The sequence below is a fragment of the Chaetodon trifascialis genome, chromosome 2 (assembly GCF_039877785.1).
Source record: "Chaetodon trifascialis isolate fChaTrf1 chromosome 2, fChaTrf1.hap1, whole genome shotgun sequence".
In the NCBI taxonomy this organism is placed as follows: domain Eukaryota; kingdom Metazoa; phylum Chordata; class Actinopteri; order Chaetodontiformes; family Chaetodontidae; genus Chaetodon; species Chaetodon trifascialis.
The window spans coordinates 22,957,531-22,975,418 of record NC_092057.1 but is presented as its reverse complement, the minus strand read 5'-3'; the positions used below and the strand labels follow the sequence as shown (position 1 = coordinate 22,975,418).

At 43.6% G+C, this 17,888-nt stretch overlaps 1 protein-coding gene across 1 annotated transcript in view; it reads right to left on the bottom strand.

Moving 5' to 3' along the window:
* Positions 1 to 17,888, bottom strand: part of LOC139337306 (protein Dok-7-like) — an 18,386-nt gene extending 498 nt beyond the window's left edge. Inside the window, exons 1-11 of the mRNA XM_070971844.1 lie at positions 17,835 to 17,888; positions 17,670 to 17,715; positions 16,656 to 16,744; positions 15,752 to 15,902; positions 15,073 to 15,273; positions 9,222 to 9,341; positions 5,984 to 6,091; positions 4,425 to 5,329; positions 1,415 to 1,486; positions 646 to 775; positions 280 to 504 (exon numbers count right to left, since the gene is read on the bottom strand). Coding sequence (XP_070827945.1) covers positions 280 to 504; positions 646 to 775; positions 1,415 to 1,486; positions 4,425 to 5,329; positions 5,984 to 6,091; positions 9,222 to 9,341; positions 15,073 to 15,273; positions 15,752 to 15,902; positions 16,656 to 16,744; positions 17,670 to 17,715; positions 17,835 to 17,888 — 2,101 coding nt within the window. The remainder of the gene's footprint in view (positions 1 to 279; positions 505 to 645; positions 776 to 1,414; positions 1,487 to 4,424; positions 5,330 to 5,983; positions 6,092 to 9,221; positions 9,342 to 15,072; positions 15,274 to 15,751; positions 15,903 to 16,655; positions 16,745 to 17,669; positions 17,716 to 17,834) is intronic.

Below are 17,888 nucleotides of genomic sequence, written 5' to 3'. Positions count from 1 at the left end.
GGAATCTAGTTCTTTGCATGTACAGAATCATACAGTAAGAATCAGTACAGGTGCCCTGCCAGTAAAAGGTAACTGCATAAGGAAGCCAGACTGAGGATATTTCAGCCAAAACATTTTTAATTTTAGCCTAATTCACAGTTTTTCATAAACTATAATGCTGTATGCTAATAATGCATGAGGTCCAGGGGTGGCAGAGACATGGGATGCAAAAGCTGAAGCCACACTGAAAACAAAACAGAGGCAGGAAAAGACAAATGGAGATCTAAAATGGCTTCTTACTGTTTTTACTGGGTCTGCAGAGCTGTGAACTGTTATCTCTGACAGCACTGTACAGACTGGAGACTGGAGCTGAGCCGGGCTCCTGCAGGTCCAGCTCTGTGTAGAGGAGCTCTCTGTTAGTCTTTGCTGGCAGGGGGCTGACGGGGATGTTCACATAATTAACAGTGCTGTCACTATGGAGCCCCGTGTCCAAAGACACAAATGGATGGACAGACTGGAACATACCTGAAGGGAAAAAGCCAAAAGCATAGCAGTTAAACGGGCTGATCCAGGACCAGCAGGATAAAGTGAATAGAAAAACACCAGCAGGTCTGGCAGACATCACACATGACATGTCACTCATCAGAAAGTGTGTAGTTTTCTTACCGCAGGCTGATGTTGGCTTATACAAGCTCAGTGCAACAGGCAGAGGTGGAGGCGCAGAGGGTGTTAGAGAGGGCACCGACCTCTTCAGACCTGCCAGTTTATCACCAGCATCTCCAATGTCCTCATGTTCCTCCCTCACACACAGAGGAGCGTCTAGAGCACATGTTTAGCACAATAGTGTTTTACACTGATACTTCTTAAGTCCACGTGGCTGTGATGGAAGTCTGAAGATCATTTACTTAAGTATAAGAAATAAAATGGAAAGACTCAAGTTAAGTAAAAGCACTTAAGTTAATGTACATTAATTGCATTCACAAACACACCTTGTGTATCTGCAGATGGTGATAGGCCGGACGGTGAGTTGGTAACCTAGAAAATAAACAACATGGCTAAAATACACACACCTTATTTACAGTGTACATAGCTTTTGATGTTTCTGTTGTGTTTAATTAAAGCTATATTACATAACAAGTTTAGTCAGTCGCTTCTTTAGAGATATCATTATGTTCATGGGGCTGTTCAGGCAGACATTCCTATCAGTTATAGCTAACATCAGACCACACCAAATCAGGCTATAGATGCAAAACTTCTGAGTATACTGAAAACAATGGTGTTTTTTATCGCTTATGAATTAAACATTTCATTTTTAAGAGGACAGAGTGAATTGATTCTTTTTTTCAAATGTTCCACAGTCACGCTTGAAGCATTTCAAAGCTCTTTTTCATGGCTCTATAAGGCCCAGAAGTAAAATCGGCACATAAAATCTTACCTGAGTCAAGCATCTGTTCCTCGCTGACCGCCACTGCTCTGGTGTAATGTAGTTGTCTGAACCATTGCCACTCTGGGTGGGGAGACAAGAGAGGTTATAGTTGTGGCAGGGTTAATTGTTGCTGGGAAATGAGATTTGGGCATGTTGTAAGCGGCTGCGGACAGAGAGGCTTTGAAAAGTATCGATTGGGAGAAAGAACTGTGGGGAAGTGTGAGAGCATGAGGTGGAGAAGAAAGAGTGAGACCGAGCAGACGTCTTCAGGAGGTGGCAGACGGGAGATAAAAGGGTGGCCGGCTCAGATATGAGAAATCTCTGACAATGTGTCCCAATTTAGGCCTGCCATTTTCTCCTGCCCACAGCAGTTAATAACTAGCAGCGGGCTCAAGCTTCAGGAATATTATCTGTCCCACGGTTTTATTTCAACAGACACAATACAACTTGTAGAATGAGGCGTCGTCTCATTACCCGACATGAAGGAACCGCTGACACCTCTGAGTTGAGGAATGATGAATAGAGAAAACTCGCTGGTGTTTCATACAACAGGATTCTCCTCTCCGAGGGTTTCTGCCAGTTTCATCACTACTCATTAACTTACTCCTTCCTCTCTTGCTCTCGCTCTCTCTCCAGCATACACATGATGTATAATGAACACACACTCACACACACACACGCCTACACAAGCTGTCAGAAATCACAAGACATGCTGCTTCCTCTCCTGCTCTGATGATAATTTGCTCACTACAAGGGGGAAACGCTTTTCACAGCCCATCAGAAAATTAATTAGACAACATAGAGAAGTCTCTTCCGTGGTTCAGACAAAGGTATCAAAGGAAAAACAAGCAGCTCTAGACAGGTGTTTGACGGAAACACACGCCGAATTTTTGACAATAATTGTTTTTCTATATTAGTGACTCAGTGCCTCCGTGGGTTTCGCTGTCGCCTCGCAGCGAGACGGCCCTGGCTTTTCTTCTCACACGTGTTTCGACACCCTGTGGTTTTCACGTTGCAAAGTCACTTGGACTGCAGACTAAACTGGCCATATGGAAGAAGCTGAGGAGGCGTGCTGTGATCGCAGGATACACTGCAGTACAGAATGAGCTGCTGTATGGTCTCAAAAAGCGAGCTGACAAATGGTTTAAAAAGGGTTGGTTGTTTCAGTGTTCTAGTGTGATGCTAATGGCTAATGATGCTGCTAATCGGAAGCATATTTTATATAGAAATGATCACGTTAAGCTGCTTTTCTGCTCCTGTGGTGACCGCTGTTCAGCATTTTGCAGTGTTTCCAGCTTCTCCGTGAGCCTTTAAGCCACTGAGTACTGTAAATCACAATTACAAAGGCAGCCACCTAAGTGAGTCATTAGGGTGAATGTGAAGAATGTGAAGTAGTGTGTATGTGAAGAGGCCCGATAATTGGTGCTTGAACTACTGGTGCATCAGTCGCAAATGCTGCAAAATTACGTAATATGGCGAAGGCAAAAGTTAAGATTTCCAAAGGCCAAATAGAGGAAAACTACATTAGAAAAGTAGACCCTCAGCGAGACTGGCTAAAAGACACTTAATGGGAGATTTGCTGAACAACATTCTGACCTCTGGCCTCAAAGTTTAGTTGACATCTTGTACTATATCAATTAAAACAAACAGCCATTGCAAGCCTCAGCAAGTTGGCCCCAGCAGTGTTACTGTATAGTGCGGCCACTGCAGGTTCCACTTCAGGTTAGGCTTTCCAAACGTTAGGCTCAGTCTAATTGTAGGCTTTGCTGTGAGCATTGACCTATAGATGGAGTTAAACATTGTGTTTGAGGGTTGTTTTACTAGCTGCTGCACTTTATTCCAGTTGTTTCCTTTCCGTTTATTACCCCTGCAGTAATTCAATTATTTCAAATTCCAGATTGCTGTCAGTATCGGTTTATTTTCCACTTTTAGCCACTTGCATGGCTGTAGACGCTTGTCTTATACTGTATCTTTGGAGCTTGGGAAGTACAATTGTGAACTGCATGAAAAGGAAAACTGCATGACAAGGCACAGGCTTGCTCTATTTTATGTTATTCTAAGCTTTGAAATTTCCCCTTTTTTTGGTCTAATGAGGGTACCTAAGGCTGGGCCTACATGTGCAGTGCCTCTTTTTCCGTGTTTAAAAGTGAAAATTTGCCCAGGATCAAACAGATGTGGAATACTAAAACAACAAAGGACCACAGGTCCCCAGGAGGAGAACCTCCCAAATCTATTGCTGTAGAAATATATGAGCCAGGTCTGGAACAAGACACAAATACTTGCTTACATCAATCCACAGCAGTGTCTCAGCGAGGTGCTGCAACTAACACAGATACAGATCTGTGACAGCAGGAGCTGACATGGTTACCTCAGCGATATCGCTTATTCCCACCCTTCCTCATCCCTCAACATCCAAACCACAGTTCTACCATGAAGCTCATTCTGGCTTATTAGCACAAGGGATAGTTACATAAGATCGCATTTATGAGCACAAGAATAAAAAAATACCACTGTGGGCTTAATAAATGTGAGCAGAAACATTAAAGAGAGATTAGCATCTGTGGGAGCAAACCCAAGAGCTGGAGAAAGCGATTAGCATGATGAATTGCAAACATTTTGCTCCATTTCATTAAGAGTCCATACTTAATGTAACTGTTAGCACGGAAGCAAAACTCCCACAGTGAACCTGAAGATTGAGAATTTCTCTGTGATGCTGAGCTTCAATTACGTAATGATGAAAACCTGTTTTCATTTTGTTGGTTTCAGCTATATTGTAATGCGATTAACCAAATCTGTTGAGGATGATTAGGTTCTGGTATTATGAAAATGTTTCTAAAAGCATATGTTCTCTGGTTCCACTGATGCAGCCTGTGTAACTGATTTGATCCAATTTCTAAACAGGTGTTTTAATTTTAAAGAGGACTGAAAAGGCATTATACATTATTTAATGACACTCCTGATATGCTATATTCTGCTTAGTTGATTGATTCATTGATTGGTTTTGTCACACTGCCAGTACCTGTGGTTGTCCACAAACCAAGCCTCCATGCACCAGCAGAGGTCTAGGGGTGGATCTCCCCTCGCTGTCCACAGAGGGCGCCCTCTCACTGCCCCAGGAGTGTGAGCGCTGCATCATGGCCAGACGCTGAGCCCTGGGTCTTGTGGGACTGTCGCTCAACCTTTGGCCCTGACTACCCCCTCCATCCACACTGCTCTTGCTGTCCCTGGCCAGCTCAGGTGGGCCTTCCTGGGTGGAGGGTTCCCTCATGCACAGGGGCTGGAGCAGACTCCTGGGTGTGTCATAGCGCAGTCTGAGCAGGCTGGGGATTTGATACTCCTCACTGTGCCTTCGGAAGGCACAAGAGCTACATCTTGAGTCACAAGGGCAGGAGGAGGAGGTGGTAGCAGAACTGTGCTCTGGTGTTAGTGTGGCCTGAAAAGGAGGAGGAGGAGGAGGAGGAGGAGTGGGGGGAGGTACAGGAGGAGGTGAAAAAGGACGAGCAGGTAGGCTGGCCATGGAGCCAAACACCTCCCCCTCTCCCTGGCTGGCCGTGTCCAGACTCCCTGTGTATGAAGAGAAGCTCCCAGAGTACGATGACTGACTGCCTGTCGCTATCCCAATCCCACTGTCTAGTGAGCTCTGCCGCCCGCTGTCATGGAGACCACGAGGATGGAGCTGGGCGGAGGAAGGACGAGGACCGGAGCTCCCCATCACAGCAGCGTGAAGCCGCTCATCTGAACTGGTCAAAGCCTTCAGCGTGGCGGAGCTTGACGCTGTCTCGTTAGAGAGGTGCAGCCTAGCTAACGGCTCCACCCAAAATGGAAGTCTGCTTCCATAGCTCGCGTCTGATTGGCTGGAGGAGGAGCTGGACATGCTGCTTTGGTCGTCCCCGGCAACAGATGTGCTGCAGCTATAAGTGGAAGCTGAAGTGAGGAGAAAGTTATTAGATCGTGAAGAGGTGATTTATTAACCAATCTGCGCACACACACACACACACACACACACACACACACACACACACACACACACACACACTGAAATCCATTCATCCTTAAACACCAACAACATTTATTAATTATTATATAAATCATGTCTTTAATTGGGCTCTGGATACAAAAGATTACGACCTTGTGAAATCAGTGTTCAACTGACTGTGTCTTTCGCAGGTATTTCTGTGCAGTGAGAGCAGAAATCATTAAGTTGTTTTCTCCAAAATCTCTCTGAATATTAGAGGTCATCAGCAAAAATGAATCATGGGACCTCTGACTCCACTGAGCTTCACATTTCTGACTAACACACACACGTAATTATGGCACAAACCTTTCACAGAATTGCCTCAGAAACATAGCCACCAGTGATAGAGCCATTGTTGTGGAAGGGCCAGAACACGAGGGGCAATGATGAGTAAGAGCGTGATGATGTATAGAGAAAAATGCCAAAAGGTAATGACAGACTACAGCAACGTCTGAAGGTCCTAAGATGATGCATGCTATCCCTCTGATATATAAGGAGAGTGTTCACGAGTCACATATTGCATGTTGAGTCTAGCCTAAGGTGAAGGTAACTGAATAACGTACCTGTGCTGCTCGCTAGGCTGCAGTTAGACAACATGCTGAGTCTTTTCTCCAGCTCTGAAGCCTCCTGGCTGATCCGTTCCTCTGCTGACGCTGGGTCAGCATTGAGATCTGCAGGTCGTACAGTACATGCAAAAACAAAAGAGCACAAAAACACAAGACCTTCAGAGCGTGCAAACACAGCCGCAGACATGAAAACACATTTCACTGCCCATTAGCTGTTTGAATGCAGCTCAAATAGTTTTTGGAGTGAGTGAATCCACTGCAGGTTTGATGGTATGAAGGTAAAAGCAATCGAAAAGAAAACAGAGTATGTGGTTGCTGTGGGAGAGGTGAGGTGGAGACAGAGATGCACTTCCACAGTTTTAAACATTCAAGGAAAGAAGGAGTGTTTACTTTAATGAAGTCCACTCTGTGATCTTAGATTTTGTATTTCATGACCTCTAAAACTAAAAAAAATAACTCCTTCACTGAGGAGAAGGAGAGAGCACGCACACATGCACAAGCACAGATTAGACTGGCCAAAACAATCTTCAGTCATCAAACAGATATATGCCCACAAAGCACGTGTTCACTGTTTTCTCATCCATTTTCATTTATTCATTTTACTTAATGAGTTGTATTTTTTTCTTTATCAATATTGAGTTGCATGATCTTTGATGCTTTGGCAATATTGTTCACCTGACATTCATGCCAATAAAGCACACTGAGTTGAATTGAATATCATGTGTAGATAAATACTTCAAGGTAATGCACTCTGACTTTGACAAAACCAGCACAGAAAACAGTTTTGTATCACAATACAAATTGAAATATGAAGGCAGAAGTTGTGAGAGTGCTACTGTATGTGTCAGCCTCCTCTTTAAGATGTCTGACACGTGTGTGTGTGTGTGTGTGTGTGTGTGTGTGTGTGTGTGTGTGTGTGTGTGTGTGTGTGTGTGTGTGTGTGTGTGTGTGTGTGTGTGTGTCTCCAACTGTTACACTGTAAATTTAACATCTCCCAGTGAAGGTTATAGGCGCCTCGACTATCTGTGGGAACATCAATTTAGTGTAAAACCCTGCCAATTACACAATTAATGCCTGCTATATATACATACAGTGTGTGTGTGTGTGTGTGTGTGTGTGTGTGTGTGTGTGTGTGTGTGTGTGTGTGTGTGTGTGTGTGTGTGTGTGTGTGTGTGTGTGTGTGTGTGTGTGTATGTTGGCCAGCGTGCACACATCGCAGGGGGTCAGGGTGTTTGTGTGTATAGGTGTCAACAACCTAACCCCTGGATCTCTGCCTCTGGCCTGCAGCAGCGAACACTAATGTGCACATGCCAAGTTTCTTCACTATGCTATGTGAGGTGTCAGCTAACATTTGCTAACGTTGCTGGTCTGCGCTAATTATAGCTGCTCCACAGCACTGAATGTCGTGGGGTTACAGTGGGCCTCAGAGCAGACTGACGCAGGTTGGCTGACACTGGCATAAACGTTACAGGGAGGCAGAAGTTAAACTCTGGACATGTTCAAGCTGAAGGCGTTTTTTCATGTTTTTCCCTCAGTCTGATTGATTGTGACCCAGATCTCTCCACCTATACAGCTACGCATATAATTAGTTAGCCAGTGTTTTTGTCTGTCTAATCCAGTCATATATGTTCCTGCATATTAATGCTGACCTTGCAACATGCACAAGGCACATACTATATATACATATATTTAAAGTCACATTTAAAGAAATTCTCTTTACTTATAAGAAAATTATAATCTAAGTGCAGATGTATCAGCAACGAAAAAACCAAGTATCAAAAGTAAAACTAGTCATCATGCAGAGCAGCATCGCATGATCATATTATATTATTGGATTATAACTTCTATTGTATACAGAATAAACAGCATTTTAATAAAAGCTGGTCAAGGTAGAGGTATGATACGGCTCTGATGTGGATGACTAAGAATGGACTTCTCAGTGAAGTAGAAACATCTCCTGAGAAGTAGTTTAACTTTTGAAAGGACACATACTTGCATTATCATAGATGCAGGATTTTTGAATGAGGGAGACGAAGTGAAAGGAACTTTTAATGATTTTTACATGATAATAGAACTTTTGGGGGATAGACCAGAAACACATTATTAATCAAATTACAGCGTTTTCTAAAACATGTCTGGAGGGGGTCTATTGTCTTTGTCCTGTTTTCAGTCCAGTACATGTCAAAACGGACTAGCAGATGATCACGTTCTGTTTTAAGTATGTTTTTTTTTTTTTAGAATCAGGGTTGTAAACATGGACAGAAACAAAGCAGATCTTGAAATGTTTTGGGTTTTTTTTTAAAAAAAAACATATTTGGCAATGTTTTTCAAGGAAGAAAAAGGATTCAATATGTATGTTCATCCTCAAGGAATCACTCTGACTGACTATAAATAATATATTTGTTTACAAGAAAACTCCACAGGGCACATTTAAGAACACAGCTTCAGTAAATCTAGTTATGTTCCATGACTTGGGTGGAGTGCTTACAGATACCAAAACACCTCAGGCATGGCTTACAGAGTGAGCCATCCATGTGTTGAAGAAGACAGGCTTTGGAGTTGATTTTGTCTCCAAAAGCAGTACAAAAAGTGAACTCCCCAAGAACCAAGATTTGATTCTACAGAGAACTGTGTGAAATCTATGTGTATGGTGGCAACAGTATGATTAAAAAGGGATTCTGAGGTGTGTGTGTGTGTGTGTGTGTGTGTGTGTGTGTGTGTGTGTGTGTGTGTGTGTGTGTGTGTGTGTACTGTAGGCCTGTCTATTCAGAGGTATGACAGACTTGTCTGATCCTTGACATGTGTCCTGCACAACTTTTCTCTTTCCAACTGTCACTAAGCTCTCTGTCTTCATATCTGTGTTCTCAGAGATGCCTGTGAAATTAGCAGTACATTACAATAGTGCACAAGTCACACACCAAGGCATGACCCCTTGATCCACACGGTGACCCTCGGGGCTTCAAGCATGCGGCGTTTCCGTTAGCGTGGCGCCTGACACAAATGCGAAACATGCCCACTAAACAGGCAGTAAACCTTCACAATGGAAGTCACAGAGTCACATACCAGTGTGACAGTGTTTTCTATCAGATGAGTTTCTTTAGCAGACATTATTACTACAAGTCTTACTGTTTCATAATGAAATGTGTCCTTATTTTATACAGATTTATATTTGTAGGCATATTCTGTATGAATTTGATACATACATACATACATACATGTATGTGTGTGTGTTCACCTGGCAGGGAAGGTCGCAGGCCATGAGGGGCCCTGCTGGGGGTGATGCCCCTCACAATGCAGTCAAACAGAAAACTGATCTGCTCTCCTTCTGAACAGGACAAGAAGAAAACACCAGCCCCTGCAAGATGGATAGGAGAGAGACAGACAGCAGCATCAATAAAAAAGAGACATACACTGGAGGAAAAAGCTGATGGAGTTGAGGAAATAACTTTAAAATGTTTTAAGAATCGTCACAATAGATGGTGTAATGAATGTAGGGTAAAATCAAGATTTTTGAGCAAGGCCAAACGATATTCAGTGAGGTTGTAAGGCTATTGTAAAGGCAAGGCTGTTCTTTGAGTCAGCAACAACCATTTCTTCTAAAGGTTACATAAAACATCTCTCAGTTCAGCCCCCACTCTCCTGTCAAGCCCACACAGAGGTAGGAGTCTGTGAAAACACAAGACAAGCAAAAAAAAAAAAACTCATGAAACATCAAAATCTCACGTGGCAGAGATATTGAAAAGACAGCCGCAAAGTAAGCCCTTACTCAGGGGTTCAGTAAAGAAAAAAAGAAATAAAAATCTGCTTTGTTCTCATGGCGCTGAGTTTGCTGCTAATACAAAGAGAAAGCAGCAAAGAAAAATGGAGCAGTGAAGTCAGTAACACCAGTCAGCAGAGCTGCTCCGCTTTAAACGTAATTTCAAGCACCTGATTAGAAAAAAACAACATTCAATACTTGGATGACCGTATCTATCCGACTTATCCATCAGACTGGAAGTTTAGGTTTGCCTGACTTAACATTTGACTAACTCTCATTGAGTATGTGTTCAGTGCTGTTACAACACGCTTTCAGAGCCCTGCTGCGTTCTTCAAGCTGAATAACTGAAGACTTTCTCGCTTAATGAAGCATTAAAATGTAATGGAAACCTATTAGCTTTATTAGTCATTGTGTATTTTATCGGGTTTTCTTGAGCCAGTGGAAATGCTTGGCCTTCAGATCGACTCAGAACAAGATGAAGAATGAAACTACAATGGCAGATAATATCAGTGTAAGGCTATTAGCTGATATGGTGCTTGCACCAAAATCTGCAAGACACTAAAAAAGGAAAAGAGCAAAAGCTGATGCTCTGCTTTGTAATCTAAACGACTAATCTGAACTGACTGAGGTGCTCTGGTGAGGTTGACAAAGCTGCAGACAATAAACAAAATCCTGAGTCTCAAAGCTGGTGCCGTCACAGACACGGGGCTCAGAGAAAATAATAGAAACACAATACAACCTCTCGTGCAATCATTGGCAATAGCCCTGCAATAAATGCCAACATTATGAATGTACAGTATGTCAGAAAGCTGCTTCAACAAAAACAAAACAAACCAGGAGATAACTTTTTAAAAAATCACTGCCATTTTGGCTGAAACGGCAACTGTATCCGGACAGTAGTACGTGACAGATAATGTGTGAAAGAAAAAAAGTTGAATGGACAGCTGTCCTTCATGAGGGGAGGATCTGCTGCAGAGCTGCTGTATTAGGCAGCCTCAGGTTTAGCAAGGTGTACCTAATAAACTGGCAACTGAGAGTGTGTGGGCTATTCCCATACTGATATCTTTTTTTTTTCTCCTTTGTGGATTGCTCATCAGTTCAGTTACATCATCTGTTTACCCTCTGGTACACAAAGTGCCGTGCTTTAAGAGCTTTAAGGTGACTCCACCTTGATTCATCACTGGAGCAGGAAAATCTGCATAAGCAGCTCTACGATATAAACTTTGTAGGACAAAACCAGTTGGAAATAAGCTGCATTTCTCTATTTTCTGTCTTTTTCTCACATTCTTTGGCAGTCATCTTTGAATTTTCTATTTGTTATGATCACCAAGGGCCCTTGTTGGACCTGATCCTCATTTATTTCTCACAAATATGCTGAGTTCAGCTGCATGACAGCTCCTCTTAAAAGAGACAGATCTTATTTTCTTATTGTAGCACTCATGCATTGTATTGGATATATAAGCCGCTTTTCTGTCAGATTAGACCATGTAGACCAGCTTTCTGTCTGCTCAGGACCAATGTTCATCTTATTTGTGCACACAGGCTTCTTCCATTCTCTACATTGGTCCACATAATTTAAGACATGGGCCATGTTTCTCTAAACCGCTCTGCATTATAAAACATCTATACTCCAGAAGCAATGAGTCAAAGGCAGGTGGTGTCTTGACAAAGATTCACCACTCGTCAAAGAGGAGACAACACTTCTGTTGACAGGAGGAGAGTTGGAGACATTTTGACTAATGAATCATTCGCACCTTCATGTCACATGACCTTCATCTCTGGATGAATGAGAATATGGACAAACTGTGATGACACCGAAACTGCTGCATAACACTTCAGAACACCACACAAGTAACACACTCACACACGTGCACTGACATACCACTGTACTGAGGGTGTGTGTGTGTGTGTGTGTGTGTGTGTGTGTGTGTGTGTGTGTGTGTGTGTGTGTGTGTGTGTGTGTGTGTGTGTGTGTGTGTATGTGTGTGTGTGTGTGCGTGTGCCCACTGAGGAACATGGAAAGATTGCTGACAGTATGTCGGCTTAGAATTGTTTTTATCTAGATCACAAGGCTTGATCAGCCATCCAAACTCTGCAGAGCATTATTTATTACGGTGTCTGCATGAGCCGTGTGTGTGTGCGCGCGTGCGAACACATGTGAACTTGCAGAAAATATCTGTCTAGCTAAGACGCAGACTCAGCTCCAAACATCATCGATTACAGAACACCGTGGCCTCATTATCACATTGAGTGCTGATATCACTGTGTACTGACTCACAGTGTGTGCGTGTGACTGTGCAACCAAAGGCACACATCCACGAACTGATTACTGCCTAGTAAAAAACTGTGCGCAGCCGACTGCCCACTATCCCACAGGACCGGTCAGTTGGCTGTGCATGCGTGTGTGTGTGTGTTTGTGTGTGCGTCCATGGCAGTAAAAAGGCCTGTCATGTCAATGGGGTGTACGTCTTCAGCTCTGCAGCTAGTAATCATATCGTCCGAGGCACAGCTGACTTCTAAAGTGCAGCTGCAGCAGAGAGCAGTGTGGCAGTCAAGGGTAAAATATTTTTATACGGCAGCATTAGATGACCGAGAGACCGGCTTACTGATTTGCTTGAGCAAAAAAGGCCTCAAGGGAAATTAGGAAGCTGGAATGTAAGAGAGTTATTGTCTAAGAGATCAGTTCAAAGTATAGTGCTCAAAAAGTTCAACCTAGAGAGGAAGCATTTGTCCCGACTATTACAATTATTCTGCACCATTTGCAATGATCATGGCCTGATAGTCTGTTGTAAATATGCATATTGAGGCACTGTGTGCTCTATCAAGCTCCAGGAGTTTCTTTGCAGGGGTTTGTGACGTCTACGAGCAACAGTGTGTCAGGTCCTATTTAATCTGTTTTCTTTTGCATGATTTATCAAACCCTGCACAGCATCGAGAACCCAGCAGCCACTTCACCAAGACAGACGGAGATTCCCGATCAGATGGGTGACAAATCAAAGGGAAATAACACAGATTTTAAGCATTATGTTGAAGGGCAGCTCCTGTGAGAAAAGGCCTGTAGACCCTTTTCACTGCTGTGAAAAACATTTTGACTTGTCATAGAAGGAAAAGCACAGAGAGGGAGAGGCACTTAATAACATTAACAGTGGCTCCGGTCCATCAAGTGTCCCAGTATGCCGTGACAGTAAGCCAGCATGGACAGTGGAAGTGAAGCGGCTAAATGGAATGCAGTCATTTTTAATGTTATGATTTACACCTGTGTTTTTCCTGCTACATATGACACAGCAAAATGCCTGCTGTGAAGAGCATCTATTATGCACTGACCCGACCAGAAGCAAAAGGAGGACTGTGAGAAAGTCTGTGGGTTTCATTCTGTACATTTTGTAGTTGTTGGTTTCAGTGTGTAAATTCCCAGAAGAATGTCTGCTTTGGGTGAAACCAAACAACAAAAATGACTGCTGAGTGCTGGTATGTCTCACATGCCCTCACCAAACACACATCAACATGTACAAATGTAAACTAACACTCACTAACACCTTGAACTCATGCAAGGAAAGTCTGTCGCTCTGTGTCTGTAGCCAAGAGGGCCTCTTGCTACTGCTCCAGTGGCTGCTGGGTAATATGTAGATGCAGGTGAAGGAGAAAACCGTGATTGGAGGTCTAGCCAGAAGGTGCCATGTGATTGGCTGAGTGGCCACTACAGGGGAGGCTGGTATTTATAGATGTTGCCCATCAGAGCACTGAAACCAGAGCCTGTGGACCTCATGGTTATTCCTGGTGGAGCCATGAGACACACACACACACACACACACACACACACACACACACACATATACTCAGACAAGACAGGATAAGTGCATACATGTACTTCTCTTAACACTAACGTCGCTGTAAAACAGATTGACATTGAGCAGATTGCTCTCACTATACAGGAGAACTAGCAAAACACATTTTACGGTATTTTACTAAAGTCAGGAGCTCTGCAGCTGTTGCCAAGTTAAATTCCCCTACAATGAATACTTTAAGCACTGTCCCATTAAACACTCATCATACAGACACACACACACACACACACACACACACACACACACACACACACACCCGAAAACATAAAACCGCTGCTCATTCGTCGCATTCATGCCCGCGTCAACTGCACATTCAGAGGATACCTAAACCCTGGCAACCACACAAACACACACAGCATTATTCAGCGGGTTCATACATAGAAAGTCATTTCTTAGATGGATGAAGTTACACTATAAACACCTGCAATAAATCACAGGTTTTTATGGAAGTCTGTTAGTGTGAAATGACAGATCTTACCAAGCTGCGAGCAGCAGAGAGAAATAAACGGAGCATTTCCTTATCTATGAGAAGCACTGGTGTGCACAAGTGTGCTGCACTGACTGTATATCACAGGGGCAAAGTTACTGTTCCAGTGACTTCTTGGTTGGTTAGACTTTAAAGTTCAGCCTGACTCTCACACTGAACATCAGTCGCTGATGGTTGAATGCATTCTCATGGTTATTGTGACCCTTTTGCTGTATCCTTCAACCTGCATCAACTTCAGTTTGTGACTTCCTGCATTTCTTACCACATCTTAGGGCAGTCGCTGGAGGACAGGCTTGATATGCATGGGACAAGAGTTAAATTCTTGGCTGCCTTCACTGACTTATAAAACAAACAACTTTATAAATAGTATTTGTGCTTTCTGTAAGAGAAAGCAAATTATACACGCAGAGATTCAACTTGGAAACAGTAAAGTTGCTCTGCTAGAGCTTTCCATCTTATCGCATGTTGAATCGTAATTCTTGAAGATTGTATTTTCTAATCGAAAGGTTCAGAACAGCAGTGAGAACATTGAATCAATATTTGAGGGTATCTTTTAAGGTCTAATCCTCAATTTATATTGAAAACAAGCAGCTAGAATCTCAGCGTTCACTGAGAAATGAAACAATCATGATGGATTTCTTGCCGTCTGATTGTTGAGTATTGGTGTAAACTGAGAGCATTACATGAAACTCTTTGAATCTGAGGAACGGACATCAAAATGTGACGTTGACCCATTGATTTTTCTCCCCATTAGGCCACATTTGGCCATTGTAGCTGTGGCAGGATTAACCCTGACCTCATCTAAGTTTGACCAGTTACCCACAAATAAGACAATATACGACCAACAGCAACAAAACACAGCCATACATATGAGCTGCTGTACATTGTCTAGAGCAGTTTTTCAGCTATTAGTTTTAAAGTGTTGCCCTTCTTGCTGCAGCCTGCAGTGACTAAATTCAAACAGCAGGTAAACCTTCCCAGTGCACGAGTTACTCACAATATCCACAGCGAGTCCCCCCCTCAAACACGAAGCCATTTGGCACGGCACCATATCGACGCAACGCAGACAACTTCCAGTGGCCAATGACAACTGGAGGGACACCTCTGGTGAGGACCAATAGGTTGCTGCACAGGTGGAGGGAGGCGGGGCCGCTTTCCAGTTTGGTACCTGGCTCGACGTTGACAATGAACCTGTGAACTGATGAAGAAGTTTGACAAGAGTGGAGAGAGTGATTTTCAGGTACTCTGTCGTAATGATTTACAGACGATATCAATCCTATCAAGAATGAGATGGAGCACAAAAACAAACCAACAGGGCATATGACAACAATATGGAAACAAAGCTCTGATTTCAGACCACCAGAAGTAATGAGACCGACAGGGGAGGCAGGCTGATGGTGGCTCATGGAGGTGATGGAGCATCTGATATCATTCTAAGACTTTAAGCAACACTAATACTGAATAAACCACCTATAAGAGGGTGCTAGTCCTGCTGATCCACACAAATGTATGCAGCTCTCTGGGATCCAAACACAAAAACTGATCTGATATTAGCTGAATCTTTTGATGTGTTATCCAGCTGCAGTTTAGTGACCCAATGTTCTCCTTCAGCACACTGATCCTTCATCCTCCAACGATCAAGGACTGTGATGTCCACACAGGGCCAAAGCACTGACCTTCTCCCAGGCTGTAGCGGACGCGGGCGTCCCAAGCCAGCAGGGCGTCTCGGCTGGTGAAGCCAAGGACCAGCGTGTGCGCCAGACAGAGGATGGAGAGGGTGTAGGACACCCCGTCATACCCAGGCCCTGGTTCCACTCCACAGATCCCCTGAAGGGGCAGAGTGAATTAAACTGAGATGTGAGATTGGATCACTGATGTTCTTTTTAATATCACAAAGGAAATAGGTGCACTTGACAAAATATAACGCCCATCCTATCAGCTGAACTCAAAAGCGTTTTGGCTCTTGACTGAGGTCAGGTGGATTTGTCCTCATGAAATCTGATGTCAGGTGGTGATACTGCCTCAGCTGAAGGAAGAGAGAAACTGAAACCTGAGAGCAAAACACAAAACCATCTCAGATATCAGACTCTCATTAATCTTGCAGTTGATCTTGTGACTCTGGTTCCTTTTGGTCTGGTGGACCACTGAGATTAGATCAGATGGTTTTTTGGAATGAGTTCATCATACAGATAAAAAAGAAATATATGATATTCTGGATCACACTTGTGGCCAATCCCCTATATGTTTTATAGAGGGGGTTATCCCTGTTAGTCTTGTCCCTGCTCCTCTTTGCTGTTTTTCTGTTTTGGCACTTTGTCTTGCAGTTTTTTGACCAATGCTCCTTCCATCTGTGCGCCCTACCGTCACCCACCTGAAGTCCCTAAATCCATCCATGTGGCATTCACATTATTCGCTCTACGCTCTGCACATGCAAGAGCAGTTTTGTGACAGTAGTAGAAAGCCTTGCTGGTCGTGTGATGCAACCACACTACGGAGCTGTGACAATCCTGCCGTCAGTGCGGTTCACTCGCACTTGAGAGGAGACGCAGCGAGCCTTTGGCCTCCTGCAGCTGAACCTACCTCCAGTGTCACATTGAGCCTCTCCTTCTGGCCGCTGCCCTTCTCCTTTCCTTTCTTCTTCTCCTTGTACACCAGCAGAGACAGACAGTCTGATGCAGACACACAGGGTGGACACACACAGAGTGGGGAGCTTTAAAGACGGACAGGCTTGAAAGTGAATTTTGTGATTAATAGCAGAATGCAGACTAACAACAGTGTCACTTTTGTAATCTCTGCTGCCTGTCTGTGCGTGTTTGTGGCTCAGCTGTCATAACAAACCCTAAAACAATGAACTGATCCGGTGCAACAGCTGATGAAGTCAAGACACAAATACACACACACACACACACACACACACACACACACACACACACACACACACACACACACACACACACACACACACACACACACACACACAGAGCAGAGTAGCCTACACTAGTCCCACCACTCCACTCAGTGTCTTCAAGGACACAGCAGTATGTTACAGCTTGAGCCATATGGTTATGTATTCTGGGAGGCACAGCGTCTGTCCTCACAGCATCTCAAGTGAAACTGAGTTCAGTTTTAAGAAAGCCTGCTTTCTTTTCAATGCCAAGCATGCAGAGAGAAGCCCCTGGTAGACTGTGGCAATGTCATAATTTATGTTTTTAGCTGAAAGTCTTTTCAATAATTAACCTTTCATCCACCTGGCTCTAAAAAAAAAAAAAGATGTAATATCCCGACTCTTAATTTGAAGGCAGCAGTCAGGTTTTATGCGCACACTTTAAATGTGGATTTGATCAATTCAATCAATTCAATCGACCAATCCAGCTGCTGGATTGCGTAACGTCACCTGTTGACGCGGATATGTTGCGTTACGCGCCTTCGTGGCGCACAGCCAAGCAACCAATTGACAAGCTGTGATTAGTTTAAGCGCAGAAAATCAGATGAGGTCAGAGCTGAGTGACTTCTCTGACGCTGTGAAAGTGTGCACATTTCTGAATGGCGATAATAAGACCTGCCTGCTAAGAATAAAAGCGGTTTGCCACATACCTGCGACCGGAGAGGGCTTCCGAAGAACGACCCACCGAGTCCTCCACTGTGGAGAAGTTTGTAAAGAATCAGTAAATGACAATGAAGCACAGTCCTGAAGTTTGCCCTGAATAGTGGAGAGACATTTTAAAGGTGAAAAACAAAAGGAATATTAGAGGAATTAACCTTTTTTCCATCTCTAAACTTGACTTGTCCCTCCGCGACAACTGTATCCGTCAT